At 58.5% G+C, this 14,026-nt stretch overlaps 1 protein-coding gene across 1 annotated transcript in view; it reads left to right on the forward strand.

The window, feature by feature from the left end:
* Positions 1-14,026, forward strand: part of SBF1 (SET binding factor 1) — a 22,421-nt gene that overhangs the window by 6,910 nt on the left and 1,485 nt on the right. Inside the window, exons 6-23 of the mRNA XM_009587171.1 lie at positions 294-371; positions 940-1,053; positions 3,066-3,194; positions 3,407-3,505; positions 4,146-4,350; positions 4,710-4,822; positions 5,347-5,496; positions 5,634-5,702; positions 6,266-6,424; positions 6,623-6,882; positions 7,162-7,334; positions 7,556-7,629; positions 7,742-7,937; positions 8,400-8,527; positions 9,730-9,905; positions 12,107-12,246; positions 13,486-13,693; positions 13,843-14,026. Coding sequence (XP_009585466.1) covers positions 294-371; positions 940-1,053; positions 3,066-3,194; positions 3,407-3,505; positions 4,146-4,350; positions 4,710-4,822; positions 5,347-5,496; positions 5,634-5,702; positions 6,266-6,424; positions 6,623-6,882; positions 7,162-7,334; positions 7,556-7,629; positions 7,742-7,937; positions 8,400-8,527; positions 9,730-9,905; positions 12,107-12,246; positions 13,486-13,693; positions 13,843-14,026 — 2,655 coding nt within the window. The remainder of the gene's footprint in view (positions 1-293; positions 372-939; positions 1,054-3,065; positions 3,195-3,406; positions 3,506-4,145; positions 4,351-4,709; positions 4,823-5,346; positions 5,497-5,633; positions 5,703-6,265; positions 6,425-6,622; positions 6,883-7,161; positions 7,335-7,555; positions 7,630-7,741; positions 7,938-8,399; positions 8,528-9,729; positions 9,906-12,106; positions 12,247-13,485; positions 13,694-13,842) is intronic.

Raw genomic sequence — 14,026 nt, forward strand, 5'->3', positions numbered from 1 at the left:
AGCAGACCTGGAGAGGCTCCCCCTTCCCCACTGCCCTCAGCCCACCGAGCTGTCCCTGGGGTCCGCACTCTGGGCAGCGGGGCTTCACGAGGAAGGGTCGGGCCTTGAGGCTTCCTTTGCACGACAAGAGTGTTTTCTGATACCTGGTGCTTCCAGCCCTGTAGGTTTGTTTCCAGGCCCCTTGGACCTTTTCTATGGGTGCTGTTGAGTCTCTGGGGAATGCTTTTTCCAGCTGTGAAGGTAGAGATCCCCCTGGGCCAGGGCTGAGCATGCTTTGTGCCTTGTCTGTGCAGGTCTTGGACCCAGAGCTGGAGGTGGCAGATCTCGCATTCCCCCCTTCAACAATTTCTGCTTCTTCTCTCAAAATGCAGGTGAGTGGAGCGGGGAGGAAGGGGGACCCCTCCGGTGAGGATGCTGTCCCTGCTGGACACCCCGTTTCTTGGGCATGGAGTGGACAGGCACGATTTCAGGCCTGTCTCCATCTCGGTGTTGCCGAGGTTAAGAGGCAAAGTAAGACAATACTGGCAAGACACCAAGGCCACAGCTCCAAGTCATGGCCTGGAAGCCAGCAGTGCCTCTTCAGTAGCTGGCCCGAGGACAGGGGCTGCCGGGTTTGCTCCCGTGCCGGAGCAGGGGCTGGAGGCAGACACCGAACGTTTGGGCACTTCAGCAAACCCTGGGGCTGAGAGCTCCATTTTCCTCCGTGTGCAGCATCGGGGATGCTGTGAAGGGGAGGCAGAACAGTGAATCCAGCCTGCCGTGCCCCTTTTCCCTGGAATCTCTGCCAAGTTTCCTGCCCAGCTCAGCAGATGCTGACCCTGACGCGTGGTTTGATCTCCTCACCTCTGTGCTGGGTGTAAACTGCTGTCCCCGTGAGCTGGCTCATCCGCACGCTCTGCCTGACCACGCTGTGACCACACTGTCCTTCCCTCTTGGCAGGATAAGGAGATCCGTGCCGTCTTCCTCCGCTTGTTTGCACAGCTGCTTCAGGGCTATCGCTGGTGTCTGCACATCATCCGCATCCATCCCGAGCCAGTCATCCGATTCCATAAGGTGAGGTGCCAGCACGGGCACACGCGTGCAGGTGGGCACGCCAGGGCTACAGCCGCTGCTGGGAGCGGCGTGGTGGGGAAGGGAGGAAGCCTCTGGGGCCTGGCCAGCGAGGGAGGGCAGGGAACGTGTTTGTGCAGTGACTTGGGTCCGTCTGCTCTCCAGCCTCCTGTCCACACGGCAGAATTATTTTTTCAAACGGTCCTATGGAATAATTCTTTTCCAGGTGGGTTGGGATAAGTTGATCTGTGAAGAGGTTTGCACAAATACAGCTGTATCTAGAAGACAGTTTTGTGTTTCCAGCAAGTGACCTCCTACCTCACTCCCAGGTCCATCTGCATCCCTTGTTTGTCCTTGACCGTCCCAAGGTCTTGTGGGTCGGATAGCGCTTCCCTGTTTATGCCCGTGTGTCAGATGCGCTGCAGCTGGTGTCCTGGTGTCCCGTGTGCCTGGTGTCAGGCAGCCTTTGAGGCTCACAGAAGGTGTCCCTCACGTCCTGGCCTGGAGCTGGGGATTTTCTTAAGATCTGGGGAGAGGAAGCAGGCAGGGCCTGCCTTCCCCGGCGGTTCTGGAGCGTTAGCTGTACCAGAAAGGGTGGTGGGGCAGGGAGAAGCTTGAAGTGTTTGGGCATCCACGGAGGAGACCTAACGCAGGAGAAGGCAACAGGCGGGGAGTGAGAGGAGAGGGACTCGAGCCACGTCACGCAGCCTGCAGCCCCGCTGCAGCCATGCCCTCCTCACCGCACGCTCGAGGTCACTGAGGACAGGCAGGCAGGAGCCTTCCCGCTCTGCCCAGCTCACTGCCAGGTCAAGGGGGCAACACCTTGTACCCGCAAAAGCGTGCCAGGAGAGTGCGTGTGAGCATGCACGTGCCGTGCACAGCCTGCTCCTGCATCACCAGTGCTGCTCTGCGCTGTAAAACGTGCTCTGGTCTCTGACATTTAAAGTCAGCAGTGTGTTCATAAGGGTTTTGAGCTATATTTTTATGCTCAGTAAAGATTCCTGACAGGTGCCCGACAAAGATTCAGTAGTTCCATAAATCGTAAACATGCAGTAAACATGAGAAAATGCCCTTTCATAAAACTGATACAAAGTGAATAAAGTACAATGAACTTCCATTTCATAAAATCATTCTGTGCAGCAACAGTATGCAGTACAAAATAGCCTGAATTTCACTTGTCAGCAACATCTGTACCTCTCTCACAGCGGGTTTAGGGCCACGGGACTCAGCAGTCCGTGTTCTCGCACCAAGCCCCGCACCTCTTGGCTCCTTCCCCCGGAAAGGGGCTGGTCCAGCTCCTCCGCAGAGCGGTGAGGAGGGCGAGCGTAGGTGGCATAGTGGTCCGTAGGTCCGTAGTGTCGTCAGGGCCGTGGGTGAGCGGTCCCTGTCATAGCACCCTCGTCCTGTCCCACTCAGTGAGTCAATGTGCAGCGAGCAGGCGAGGGTGTTTGGAGGAGCAAAAGCTGCTCCCCACCGGCTGCTCCTGAAGGCACGTGGTGTGCCGTAGCCGGCAGTTCTCGGAGGGATGACCTCCCACGCTCATCTGCCGCGGGGAGAGTCCTAAGGGCTTTCTGCAGACACAGGAAGCCTGGCGCTTCAGGCTCCCTTCGTGGCGCAGGTGAGAGGCTCCTTCAAAGCCACGTTTGGGGAAGAGGTGGGGTGAACAAGCGTTGTTCAGGATGAGATCGTCATCACAGCTTCCAGAAGGAGCCTGCAGCCGCTGTGCCCCTGCTTCCCCCGGGGTGCACACCAGGGCTGATGCTGGTGCTCTTTGCTTGCCTCCGAGCATGTCCTGCTGCAAATGCGCCTCTCGCTGCTGCAGGCCAGAGGCATAGGTTTCTATGCAAACCCTGTCCCTGCACCTGTGTGGGACAGGGAAGGAGATGGCATGGTCCCACTGCTGCACGGACGCCTGTCCTTTGCTGTGGTAACAGTGTCACCCATGCTGCCACGTCAGCCGGAATGACGGATGCCTGGACAGTGCTGCTGACGGTGCGCACTCTCCCCTCTTCCAGGCAGCCTTCCTTGGGCAGAGGGGGCTGACGGAGGATGACTTCCTCACCAAGGTGCTGGAGGGCATGGCGTTTGCTGGCTTCGTGACCGAGCGGGGGGCCCCGTACCGCTCGATCGATCTGTTTGATGAGGTAAGCAGCAGTTTGGGAGCAGCACCCCCCTACCCGGCTGTCCCGCTCATCCTTGCTCGGCTCAGCTCTCCCTGCCCCTCGAGGGACTGAGCCGGGGATCTGCCGTGACACTCCGGCTGCAGTTGCACTGGGGATGGAGCTGGGGTATGGAAGGGTGGCTGGATCCTGCCTAGCAGGCAGCTGTTCCTCTTACCCGTCTCTTCTTCTCCCAGCTTGTGGCTTATGAAGTGAAGCGCATGCGCGCAGAAGAGGGGAACAAGCAGAAAATACTGCGGCACATCAAGGAGCTGGCAGAGAAACTTTACAAAAACGTGAGTCTTGGGGGCCTGAGCGCAGGAGGGGGAACCTGGTCAGAAGGGGGTACGGGGCAAGGAGAGCCTGGGTCGGAGCCCCGCTCAGTCTGTCCTCCCTCTGTAAGCTCTTGCTGGAACTGATGCTCGCAGTGCACGATCCGGCGCTCTCATGAGTGGCAGGGCACCTGCTGATGGGTCCCGAAGTGTCTGGCCTGGCACAAGCTGCTCCCAGGAGAGGGATTCCTTGGTTTCAGGTGGCCTGGGCATCAGGCACTCCATGCCTTTGCTCCAGAGCAGCCACTGCGCTTGTCGTCTGATCCAGGGCGGGCCAGAAAAGGTCTTCTGAAAGCAGAGCAGCACCTGTGGGGCCCTCGGCCGTCTCAGGATGGAGCTCCTGAATGGTGCTTTGCTCACTGCTGTGTTCAGGGCCAAAGCGAGCTGCCCTTGTGCCTCCTGGGAGCAGAACGAGCCGGCACTGCTGTCCAGACAGCCTGCCCTGAGGGCTGCAGGTTTCTGGGGGTTGGAGATACAGGCTGGGAGAGTGTTTGGCCTCAGAGCAGCATCCTGGTTGCTGACGGATGCCTTGCTGGGGCTTCTGCCCTGGGAGAGGACACGTGATGGCTGCGTGCCTGACAAGAAACTGTCATTGCTGTGCCAGGAGAACCCGTACCCAGCGGTGACCATGCACAAGGTGCAGAAGCCCACGGAAGGCTGTCACCTGCGCCTCCACCAGAAGCCTTTTCCTCGTCTGGATGAGGGGACAGTGCAGTGGATCATCGACCAGGCCACTGCCAAGCTGCAGACGGCTCCTCCTGCTGTGAAGGCAGAGAAGAAATGCATGGTGCCATCGGGACCCCCCATTGGTACGTGTGTGCAGAGGGCTTTTCCCTGCGGTGAGGAACCCTGCTCAGGAGGAGCTTTACTGTGGTGTAGCTGGCTGCCTTTCACACTACGGCACATCCGAGGGTCCCACGTGAGCAAAATGTCTTGGAGAAGCAGCAGCACTGTCCCCATTAGCTTCTGCCCCTCGGGCTGCTTAGAGCTCCCTCGAGTCTATCAGCCAGCATGAGGGGATGGCTGAAGACCCCGTAGTATTCTTCCATCACGAGCTCTTGGAGCCTAGAGCCCTGCCCACGCAGAGCAGGGGAGGGGGCGCCCATCACTCCCCACCCAGGGGCAAAAGCCCTGCCCTGGTTGAACTAACAGGCGATTCTCTCCTCAGCTGCCATCATGGAGCGCAACGGCAATGCCCTGGCCAACAGCGCCCGTCGCCTGGAGGTGGTCAGGAACTGCATCTCCTACGTCTTTGAGAACAAGATGTTAGAAGCCAAAAAGGTGAGAGTGGCTCTTGAGGAGCTGGTGGTTGAGGGGAGGAGAGGGGGAGTTGCTTTGCCTCTCCTCCGTGGCGGGTTGGAGAGGACATTCCCTGCCCGTGCCCAGATCTTTGCTGACCAGCTCTGTTCCCGTATGTTCACATGTTCTCTCAGCACTGTTCCTCCTTGTTGTGTCCCTGGGCTTTTGGCTGATCACTCCACTGTGTCAGCGTAGCACTATTTCTGCATCTCCGAGTGCCCCCCAGGGTCTGTCCCATGGAGATAACCAGGCTGGGGTCCTCCCCTGCCTTGCTGAGCGGGGACCTCCCCAGGGCTGTGCTCCAGCTGGTCAGACATGGGATTTTGCTCTGGTTTGCCTCCATGTCCGAGTGCGGATGAGCTGTCTGTGCTGGTGTCAGCCAACACAGTCAGAATGTGAAGCCCCTCCTGCACCTCCTCGTTGTGGGCTGCCCTTGAACTCACTGCCTGACCAGAGCTCCGATGGGCCCCGTCTTTCTACTCCGTGACTTCTTCTTTCCTCTGCAGTTATTCCCTGCTGTGCTGCGTGCCATGAAGGGCCGAGCAGCCAGGCACTGCCTGACCCAGGAGCTGAACCTGCATGTGCAGCAGAACCGGGCAGTGCTGGATCACCAGCAATTTGATTTCATAATCCGCATGATGAATTGCTGTTTGCAGGTAGGAGAGGGCTGGGGAGAGCGTGTCTCTTAGGAAGAAGCTTGTCTCCCCTTGTGGGAGACAGCATGGTGCAGGGATCGGCGTAGGTCTGGGGGTCTTGCAGTGAATCCTCTTCTAACCTCCACTCTCTTCCCCAGGACTGCACTGCCATGGACGAGCATGGCATTGCAGCTGCTCTCTTGCCGCTGGTCACCGCTTTCTGCCGAGTGAGTATCAGCAGTACCCTGACCCCCTGTACAGCCTCGCAGACTCAGAACTCCTTGCAGGCCGCAGAGGCTGGCAGCCTGAAGGACCGAGAGCCAGCGCTGCAGCCAGGCTGAGGGCAGATTGTCCCCTCGGTGCTTCTCAGAGTAGAGGGTCCTGTTCAGTAGCTTCCAACCACTCGCAAGGTTGACCAGGCTGGCTGTGCTGGTCTCTGGGCCCAAGGGTCCCAAGATGGCTGGAACACCTGCGGGAGGGGTGCTCAGAAACTGGGGCTGCTCTGAAGTGCCAGCTTGACCTGTCGGTCAAGCTGGTCTGACGTAAAATTCTGCCTCCCATAAAGCATCTGTAGCATGAGGCCCTGTGGGGCTCTGGGTGGGTGCTGGGCAAATCTCAGAAGAGTTTGCAAGGAATGCTTGGAGGAGCTCTGATGCAAGTGTCCCTCCTGCCAGCCCAAGGGTACGTTGCTTTTCCCAGCAACAGGCTAGAGCAAGGATTACCTGGAAAGGAGAACTTGGCACAAAGGCCGTATTTGTATGAAACTCTCTTCCACCTTCTGCTTCCTCAGAAACTGAGCCCAGGCATCACGCAGTTTGCCTACAGCTGTGTGCAGGAGCATGTGGTGTGGACCAACATCCAGTTCTGGGAGGCCATGTTCTACTGCGATGTGCAGAACCACATCCGAGCCTTGTACCTGGACAACAACGAGGAGAACCACATGGATGAGGTGAGGAGGTGACAATGGTGCCAGTGTCCCTGGAGAGCCACTGCGCAGAAGCAGCTCTCCCTGAAGGTCCACGGGCTGATAAGGATGCTGAACCAGCCTGAGGGATCCTGGTTCTGGGAGATTCTTGGGGGAACAGTGGGGTGAAGGCTGGCAGGTCTCCTGCCCATGCAGACAACTGACATCTCCCAACTCCTTCAGGAGAGCGCGGAGGGGCCACAGGAAGCCAAGTCTGCCCTGGAGATAGCATCGGAGCAGCTGAGGCTCTGGCCCACCATGAGCCGAGAGAAACAACAGGAGCTGATCCAGAAGGAGGAGAGCACTGTTTTCAGCCAGGCCATCCACTACGCCAACCGCATGAGCTACCTGCTGCTGCCTCTCGACACCAGCAAGAACCGCCTGCTGCGCAGCTCTGGGCTGGGGGACGTGGAGAGTGTCAGCAACAGCTTCGTCACCAACAGGTAAGCAGGGCTAGAAAGCTTGGCAGGCCCATGCTGCGGGGACACCAGGGCAGCCTGAACTGGGGACGGGAGCTCCTTGGGGTGGTACCTGGGGCATCTGGGTCATTCGGCTGCCGTCAGGATTGATGCAGGTTGCAGTGCCCAGGGGTGTTTCATATCAAGAGTGGAAGCTCTCCTGGGTTCATATCAAGAGTAGAAACTCCCTTGGGCTCTGCCTGGCATGGGTTACAGTAGAGGAGAGATGTTCTGGGTTAACTCTTCCCTGCTCCTGTATGGCAGCATCGCTGGCAGCGTGGCTGAGAGCTATGACACAGAAAGTGGATTTGAGGATGCAGAGAGTTCCGACGTGGCCAACTATGTGGTGCGATTCATCAACCGCTTTGTGGACAAAGTCTGCACGGAGAGTGGAGTCACCAACGAGCACCTCAAGGGACTGCATGTCATGATCCCTGGTAATAAGCGTTGCAGCAGTGCTGGGGAATGGGCGGCCGCGTGAGCTCACTGGGGATTCTTCCAGACCAGCTCAGGGGCCTGCTCAAGAGATGGTTCTGCAAGAAGCAGTGGGAAGGCCAAGAGAAGGCACACACAGTGCTACGGGGTGGGTTGGCAGCCCGCTGGGTGCTGTGTAGGACAGGACTTTGGTCGCAGCCTGTAACTTCACATTTGTCCACAGATATTGTGCAGATGCACATCGAGACACTGGATGCCGTGCACAGGGAGAGCAAGAGGCTTCCTCCCATCCAGAAGGTAGGGATCTGGCCTGCTGCAGTGGCAGAGAAGGTTCTGGTGCTGTGTGGGGCTATCAAGTCCCCTTCCGCAGTCTGCATGGGCCTGAACTTCCTATTGTACATCCCTGTAGCCAAAGCTGCTGCGCCCCAACCTGTTGGTGGGCGAGGAGTGTGTGATGGAGGGGCTCCGTGTGTACCTCATGCCTGATGGACGGGAAGAAGCTGCTGGAGGGAATATTGGTGGTCCACCTCTTCTCCCCGCGGAAGGAGCCATCTTCCTCACCACTTACCGCATCATCTTCAAAGGCACTCCCACGGACCCTCTGGGTAAGGGTCTTGTGTGCACCACATCCTCTGTCTTCAGGGGTTGGTAATGCCTGGGGAGGAGGTGGCTGGTAGCTCTCCTGGAGCGGTGGCTGCAGCTCATCTTGCTGCAGGAGTTGATGATAAGGGCCGCTGGTGGTTGCCTTGAGTGAGTGACCAGCCAGCACTGGGCCTTGCTGGGGGTTGCCACAGCCACCCCAAGCTTGGTGGTTGCTCCCAGTACTACAAAAGGGGTGCTTGCTCTTGCTCTCCACCTTTGGTAGATGATAAATTACTCCTGCCCATCCTAGGCATCATCTACAAGTTGCCGTGGGCTGGCTGTAGTATGTCTTAACCTGTTTCTGGCTGCCTTATCCTACGGGGGTCTCTGTGGTGATGGCCACCGAGGGTGGTCCGGTGTGGCTTGGCCGTGTGCTGGGCTGAGGCAGCGGGATGTGGCTAACCTGTTCCCATGCTTGTGCCCAGTGGGGGAGCAGGTGGTGATCCGATCCTTCCCCATCGCCTCACTGACCAAAGAGAAGAAGATCAATATCCAGGCCCAGGTGGATCAGTTCATCCAGGAGGGCTTGCAGCTGCGCTCGTGCACATTCCAGGTGAGACCATGTGGGGCTGTGGGCAGCTCCTTTGCATTGCACTGTCTCAGCTGAGGAGCACGTTGCTGGTGAGACCCAGTAGGTACGTGGCCATGGCTGGCATCATCCCTTGGGACGAGGCACTCACTCGCTCATCAGCACTCACAGGCTGATATGGTTTGGGGGTAGTTTTCCTGAGAGGGCCAAAGACAACCTCTGTAGCAAGTGACAGTGCACCTGAGGGGACGGGAGCCAGAGGTTTGGGTTGGAAGGGACCTTAAAGATTGTCCAGTCCAACCCCCCTGCCATGGGCAGGGACATCTTTTACCAGACCAGGTTGCTCAAAGCCCCATCCAACCTGGCCTTGAACACTTCCAGGGATGGGGCATCCACAGCTTCTCTGGGCAACCTGTTCCGGTGTCCCACCAGCCTCACAGTAAAGAATTTCTTCCTAACATCTAATCTAAGTCTGTACTCTTTCAGTTTAAAACCGTTACCCCTTGTCCTATCAGTACATTCCCTGATGAAGAGTCCCTCCCCGTCTTTCCTGTAGGCCCCACTTAAGTACTGGGAGGCTGCAATAAGGTCTCCCTGGAGCCTTCTCTTCTCCAGGCTGAACAACCCCAGCTCCCTCAGCCTGTCCTCACAGGGGAGGTGCTCCAGTCGCAGTCCTCTTGTATGCAGGAGCAACTTCTTGCTCATCAGCTGGGTGCTCCTTTCCAACTGCTCCAGTGTCTGCTGGAGCCCTGCAAAGGTGTGAGATGCCCACGCGGCACCCTGGGAGGTGGTTCTGCAAAACCTTGTAGCAGGTTTTGGGGAGAGAAGTACAGCAGGGAGAGATGTCACAATGCGAGTAGTTATTCAGCATTTTACATCTTTGAGAGACTTGTGGAGGCAGAGCAGTGCTGGGAGGAGAGCACCTAAAACACGCCGTCTGCTCCTTCCTGCCCATCTTACATGCTCAGAGCTGCAGTGACCGGGCACTGGGGACATCACAGGAGCAGCAGTGCCTGTCTCCAGAAGGAAGGAGTATGGGACAGAGTAACTGGCACGGGGGGACAGACAGGGCAGCCTGGCCTGTGCCTGTTGCTCCCGACCAGGATCTGAGCTCTGCCCTGTGCTGTGGGAAGAGCCGGTAGGAAGAGCCCTTCCCAGTCCCCTGGCCCAGCCGTGCTGAGCATGCCGTGACCAGCCCTTCAGCCTGCTCTCCGCTGTTCCTGCAGTTGCTGAAGATTGCCTTCGATGAGGAGGTGGCTTCAGACAGCGCTGAGGTCTTCAGGAAGCACCTGCACAAGCTGCGCTACCCTCAGCATGTGCGTGGCACCTTCGCCTTCACCGTGGGGCAGTCGCCCAAGCAAGCCATGCAGCCCAAGGCCAAGGAGAAGAACCCCTCGCTCAGGTACCCATGCCGCGGGGAGAACAGCACGTGGGATGCGCTTGCCCCTTTCAGGCACTGCAGGGCTTCTCCTCTCCCTCCTCCAGCCCACCCAGCAGATTGCCGCTGAGCAGGGGTCACTCAAGAAAAGCTGGGGCACAGACTCCTGAGCTGGAGGTCAGGGTCCCTGAACGTGCCTTGCTCAGACCGCTCCTTGCCCAGGATCTCCACTTGGCTGAGGGAAGGGACGTGCTGCACGTCCGGCAGCAGTCTCCTAACCCCGTGCAGAGGACCGGTCAAACGTGGGAAGCAGAGTGTTTGCTTCAGTGGCATTCCCTGCCCCATTGCCCAGGGCAAAGCAGCGCGAGCCCCAAGGAGGCATCTCAGGGAGAGGTTCCAGTGGGCACGAGAGAGCAGGCTCTGCTGTGCCGGAGGACGGGGAGCGCTGCGGGGCAGCGGCAAAACTCTCTGCGTGGTGCTGACGTGCGGCCAGACCCTGCTCCTGCGCTCGGTGGCTAGGTTAAGCAGTGCTGTAGCGCTGGGGTCTGGTTGCTGCTGTGTTCGCGCTTGGTGTGCCCTGGAGTCTAAGCGTCTCTCCCGTGTGTTTGTGACTCAGCTCCCAGCAGGTGACCGATATGTTCCAGGGCCTGACAGTGGGGGTCATGTCCCTTGGGCACCTTGGCCATTCAACCACGTAAGATGCCTTCACCCTGTGCGGGAGCTTGCGAGGTGGCATTGGCTCAGGCTGCAGCCTTCACTGCTCCCAGGGTTTCTTCTCACCTGCTCTGCATGCGACCTGGGCTGTGGGCTTGTCACTTGGGGAATACCCTTTTCCAGGCTGCTGGTCTGACATTCAGGTTTGGGGTGCGCGCTCTCACCATCGCAGCAGCGTGGCCTCCAGAGGCGGGTGGTCAGTCATCCTGGTGCTCCGTGGCACTGGGATGGATCCCAGGACATGCTGAGGGAGCTGTGCCTGTACCACTAACCTCCAGAGATCTGTAGAGCTGCCGGGCCCAGCTCCGGGCCTGGGCACAATCTCAGAAGTCTGTCTGAACTTGCGAGATGTGCTTTGTCACCCCCCTCCAAGTCTGCTTCCAGTGCCCCACACTATCTGCAAATCTTGTTCCTCCAGTTAGAAAGCCCTCCTATTTCTAGCCTTCTTTGTTCTCAGGACAACGTTCTTCCTCGGTCCTAAGGCTTTCCCTCCCTTGGTAAATGTAGGGAGCCGTTGGATTCCCTCACCATCTGCTTTGCAAAGCAAAACAAGGCACTTCCTAGTCTCACTTTGGCCCCTGACTTGATAAGGTGAATTTCTAGAAATCTTTGCATCAGCGTAGCTGTTATCCTGGGTTGGACGTGGCCCCTTCCCTGGCTGATGTATATGCCGCATCTCCTTTATTTGTTCCCCTTTGAGCCCAGGGGCTCATCACCGAGATGGTGATGAGCGCAAGGTCCTGTGTGTGGGCCGGCCATTCCTGCCTTCAGGAATTCCTGCCTTCTGGAGCTCCGTCATGTGGAGCCTGTTCTGACCATGCAGCCTAATCACCCGTGGGTTTTGGAAGGTCTCCCTTCCCTGCTTTCCCCGGGCTGCCCTCGGGAGTGGCCGAGGCCAGCTGCGCTCTCCCTGTCCCTTACGTGGCATCAAGCAGGTCACCTTCCGCAAGCTGCCTCCCCTCTGCCCCGGGAGGAGCAGCCCTGTGTCCCGGCTGGGCTGGCAGCGTTCCTGCGGTGGATCCCCTGGCCCCTGCCATGAGCTGGAGCCCACCTCCTCTGGGGATGAGCCAGATCGCTGCCTGTGGGAGCTCCGATGCGGAGGTGTTGGCGTTGGAGCCTGGGACAAGGCTGGCTTCCCCTCGGGTCGGGAGGCTGGGGTGCCTGCTCAGCCTGGTTGCCCCGTCCAGCCTCCCTGGGCACCCGGGTCCCCGCAGGGAAAGCCAAGCGCTGTAGGCTCTGCCTCTGGCTTGGTGCCCTCCTACAGCTGAGGAATCAGCTCCTCCCTGCCGGGGAGCTAGCAAGTGACATCTCCCCTCCTGTGGTGACAGTGACTTTGACCCCGTGCCTGTAGCCGGTGGTGAGGGATGCTCCTGTTTTCTGCTTTGCTCTCGGTGTCACTGAGTGTTGGTGTCTCTAACCCTTCAGGGGCTTCTCTTCTGGCCGTGCTGGGCTGTGGTCATGCACATGTGGGAGGTGGTGTCAGCTGGCCTCAACCTCTTCTCTGGTTCCAGGACACTCTCCAAAAACCTGGTGAAAAACGCCAAGAAAACAATCGGCCGCCAGTACGTGCCGCGAAAGAAATACCCGCCGCCCATGTGGGAGCAGCGGAGCAGCCAGCACTTCCCAGAGGACAACGAGGATGAGATCTCAGGTTGGGAGCACACTGAGCAGGGAAGGGAGGCTGTGGGGAGCGGGGCGTTTGCTGGAGCAGGAGCATCTTCCAGCTGGGAGAGGTCTCGGCCGTCACTGCGGGGAGCAGGTGTGGGAGCTTCCCTGGTGCAGAGGATTGCCACCATGGTCTCCTCTCCCAGTTCTCATCTGCTGGTGGTGGCCAGTCAGCAGCTCAACATACTTCAATACCTAGCGAGCCCTGCGGAGAGGAGGGAGTTCTTTGGTCTGTGGCCTCGGCTCCTCAGATAAAAAGTCACAGATTTAAGCTGCAGCAAGGCAGGTTAGGTTAGACACGAGCAGAGCTTGACTGGTTTGAGAGTAACAAAGGACTGGAAGGGACAGGAGTCCTCTGCGTTGAAGATTACAACCTTCCCAGGTGGGAAGGCCTGTCAGAGAAGACGTGGTGGATGGGATTTAAGGTTTCAGTGGGGAGCGGTGTCTGCGGGGACAGCCCCTCCTGCCGCGTGTGGGGCTGGTCTGGCAGACTGGACATGGCTGATTTTGGATCTTTCCTTCTGTTCACCAAGATACTTTGGATTCTGCTCCTTTTGTTTGCTCCCCAGTTTGTTTGCAGTGCTTTTCAGCTCGAGGTCTGCCACAAATGTTACAAGCCTCCACTCTGTCCATCATTTAAGTTATTAGCAAAAACACCAGCTGCATTCAGGCCCAGAAGAGATGCCTTTGAGATCCATTGTTGTCCTCCAGTTCTGGCATTAGGAAATGCATTAGGAGCATTAGGAAAGCCACCTGCAGAGGGCAGCCACCAAGGGTTGTGTCCACCTGACAGTGATTTTGCCTGGATGGAAGTGTCCCGGGCTGAAAGCCTTGCTGGAGCGAAGGTCTTTCCCGTGTTGCCCCCCCCTCCCAGGAGGTTGCTCTCCTCTGAGGGAGGAGATGAGACCAGTGTCATGGAACAGCTCTGGACAGATCTGTGTTGGGCTGTTGCTCATCTCAGTGGTATCAAGCGATGTGAAAGTACCAACGAAATCTGCTCTAACGTCAGTACCCAGGCAGCTGACTTTTCTTTGTGCTTTTAACCTCACAAGAAAAGGCTCTCGTTCCGTGCCCCGTGCCCAGCCCTTTCAGGTGAAGGTGGTGGGAGGGAGCTCCTGTCTCCACGGGGTTGGGACATGCCTCCAACCCGGTCGTCTCCTCCAGCCACATGTGGGATGCCGTGTCTGTGCTGAGGGCGGACCTAGATTCCTCTTTGTCTCCGCAGTGTCTGAGGAGATGGACAGAAGCACTTTGACCCCCACCACCACCATCAAACCTTCGGACAAGATGACCATCAACCACCTGGTGGAGCGAGCCTGCTGCCGCGACTACCAGCGGATGGGGCTGGGCACCCTCAGCAGCAGCCTCACCCGCTCCAAGAATGAGCCCTTCCGCATCTCCACCGTGAACCGCATGTACGCCATTTGCCGGAGGTGAGCCTCAGCGGGGCTGCGGCTTGAGGAGGGGGGTCTGCAAGGTTAGGAGAGGACAGTGGGGGTCTTTCCTGGTTCGTGGGAGCTGTGGGGGGGTTCGTACTGCGCCCCGCTGGGCTCTGCAGAGCCTCCCCCCGTCTCCCCTGCAGCGACCCCGGGCTGCTCATCGTGCCACAGAGCATCCAGGACAACACGATCCAGCGGATCTCCCGCTGCTACCGCCAGAACCGCTTCCCCGTGGTGTGCTGGCGAAACTCCCGCACCAAGGCCGTGCTGCTGCGCTCGGGGGGGCTGCACGGCAAGGGCGTCGTGGGCCTCTTCAAGTCCCAGAAC

Source organism: Fulmarus glacialis, unplaced genomic scaffold, assembly GCF_000690835.1.
Source record: "Fulmarus glacialis isolate BGI_N327 unplaced genomic scaffold, ASM69083v1 scaffold29561, whole genome shotgun sequence".
NCBI lineage: Eukaryota > Metazoa > Chordata > Aves > Procellariiformes > Procellariidae > Fulmarus > Fulmarus glacialis.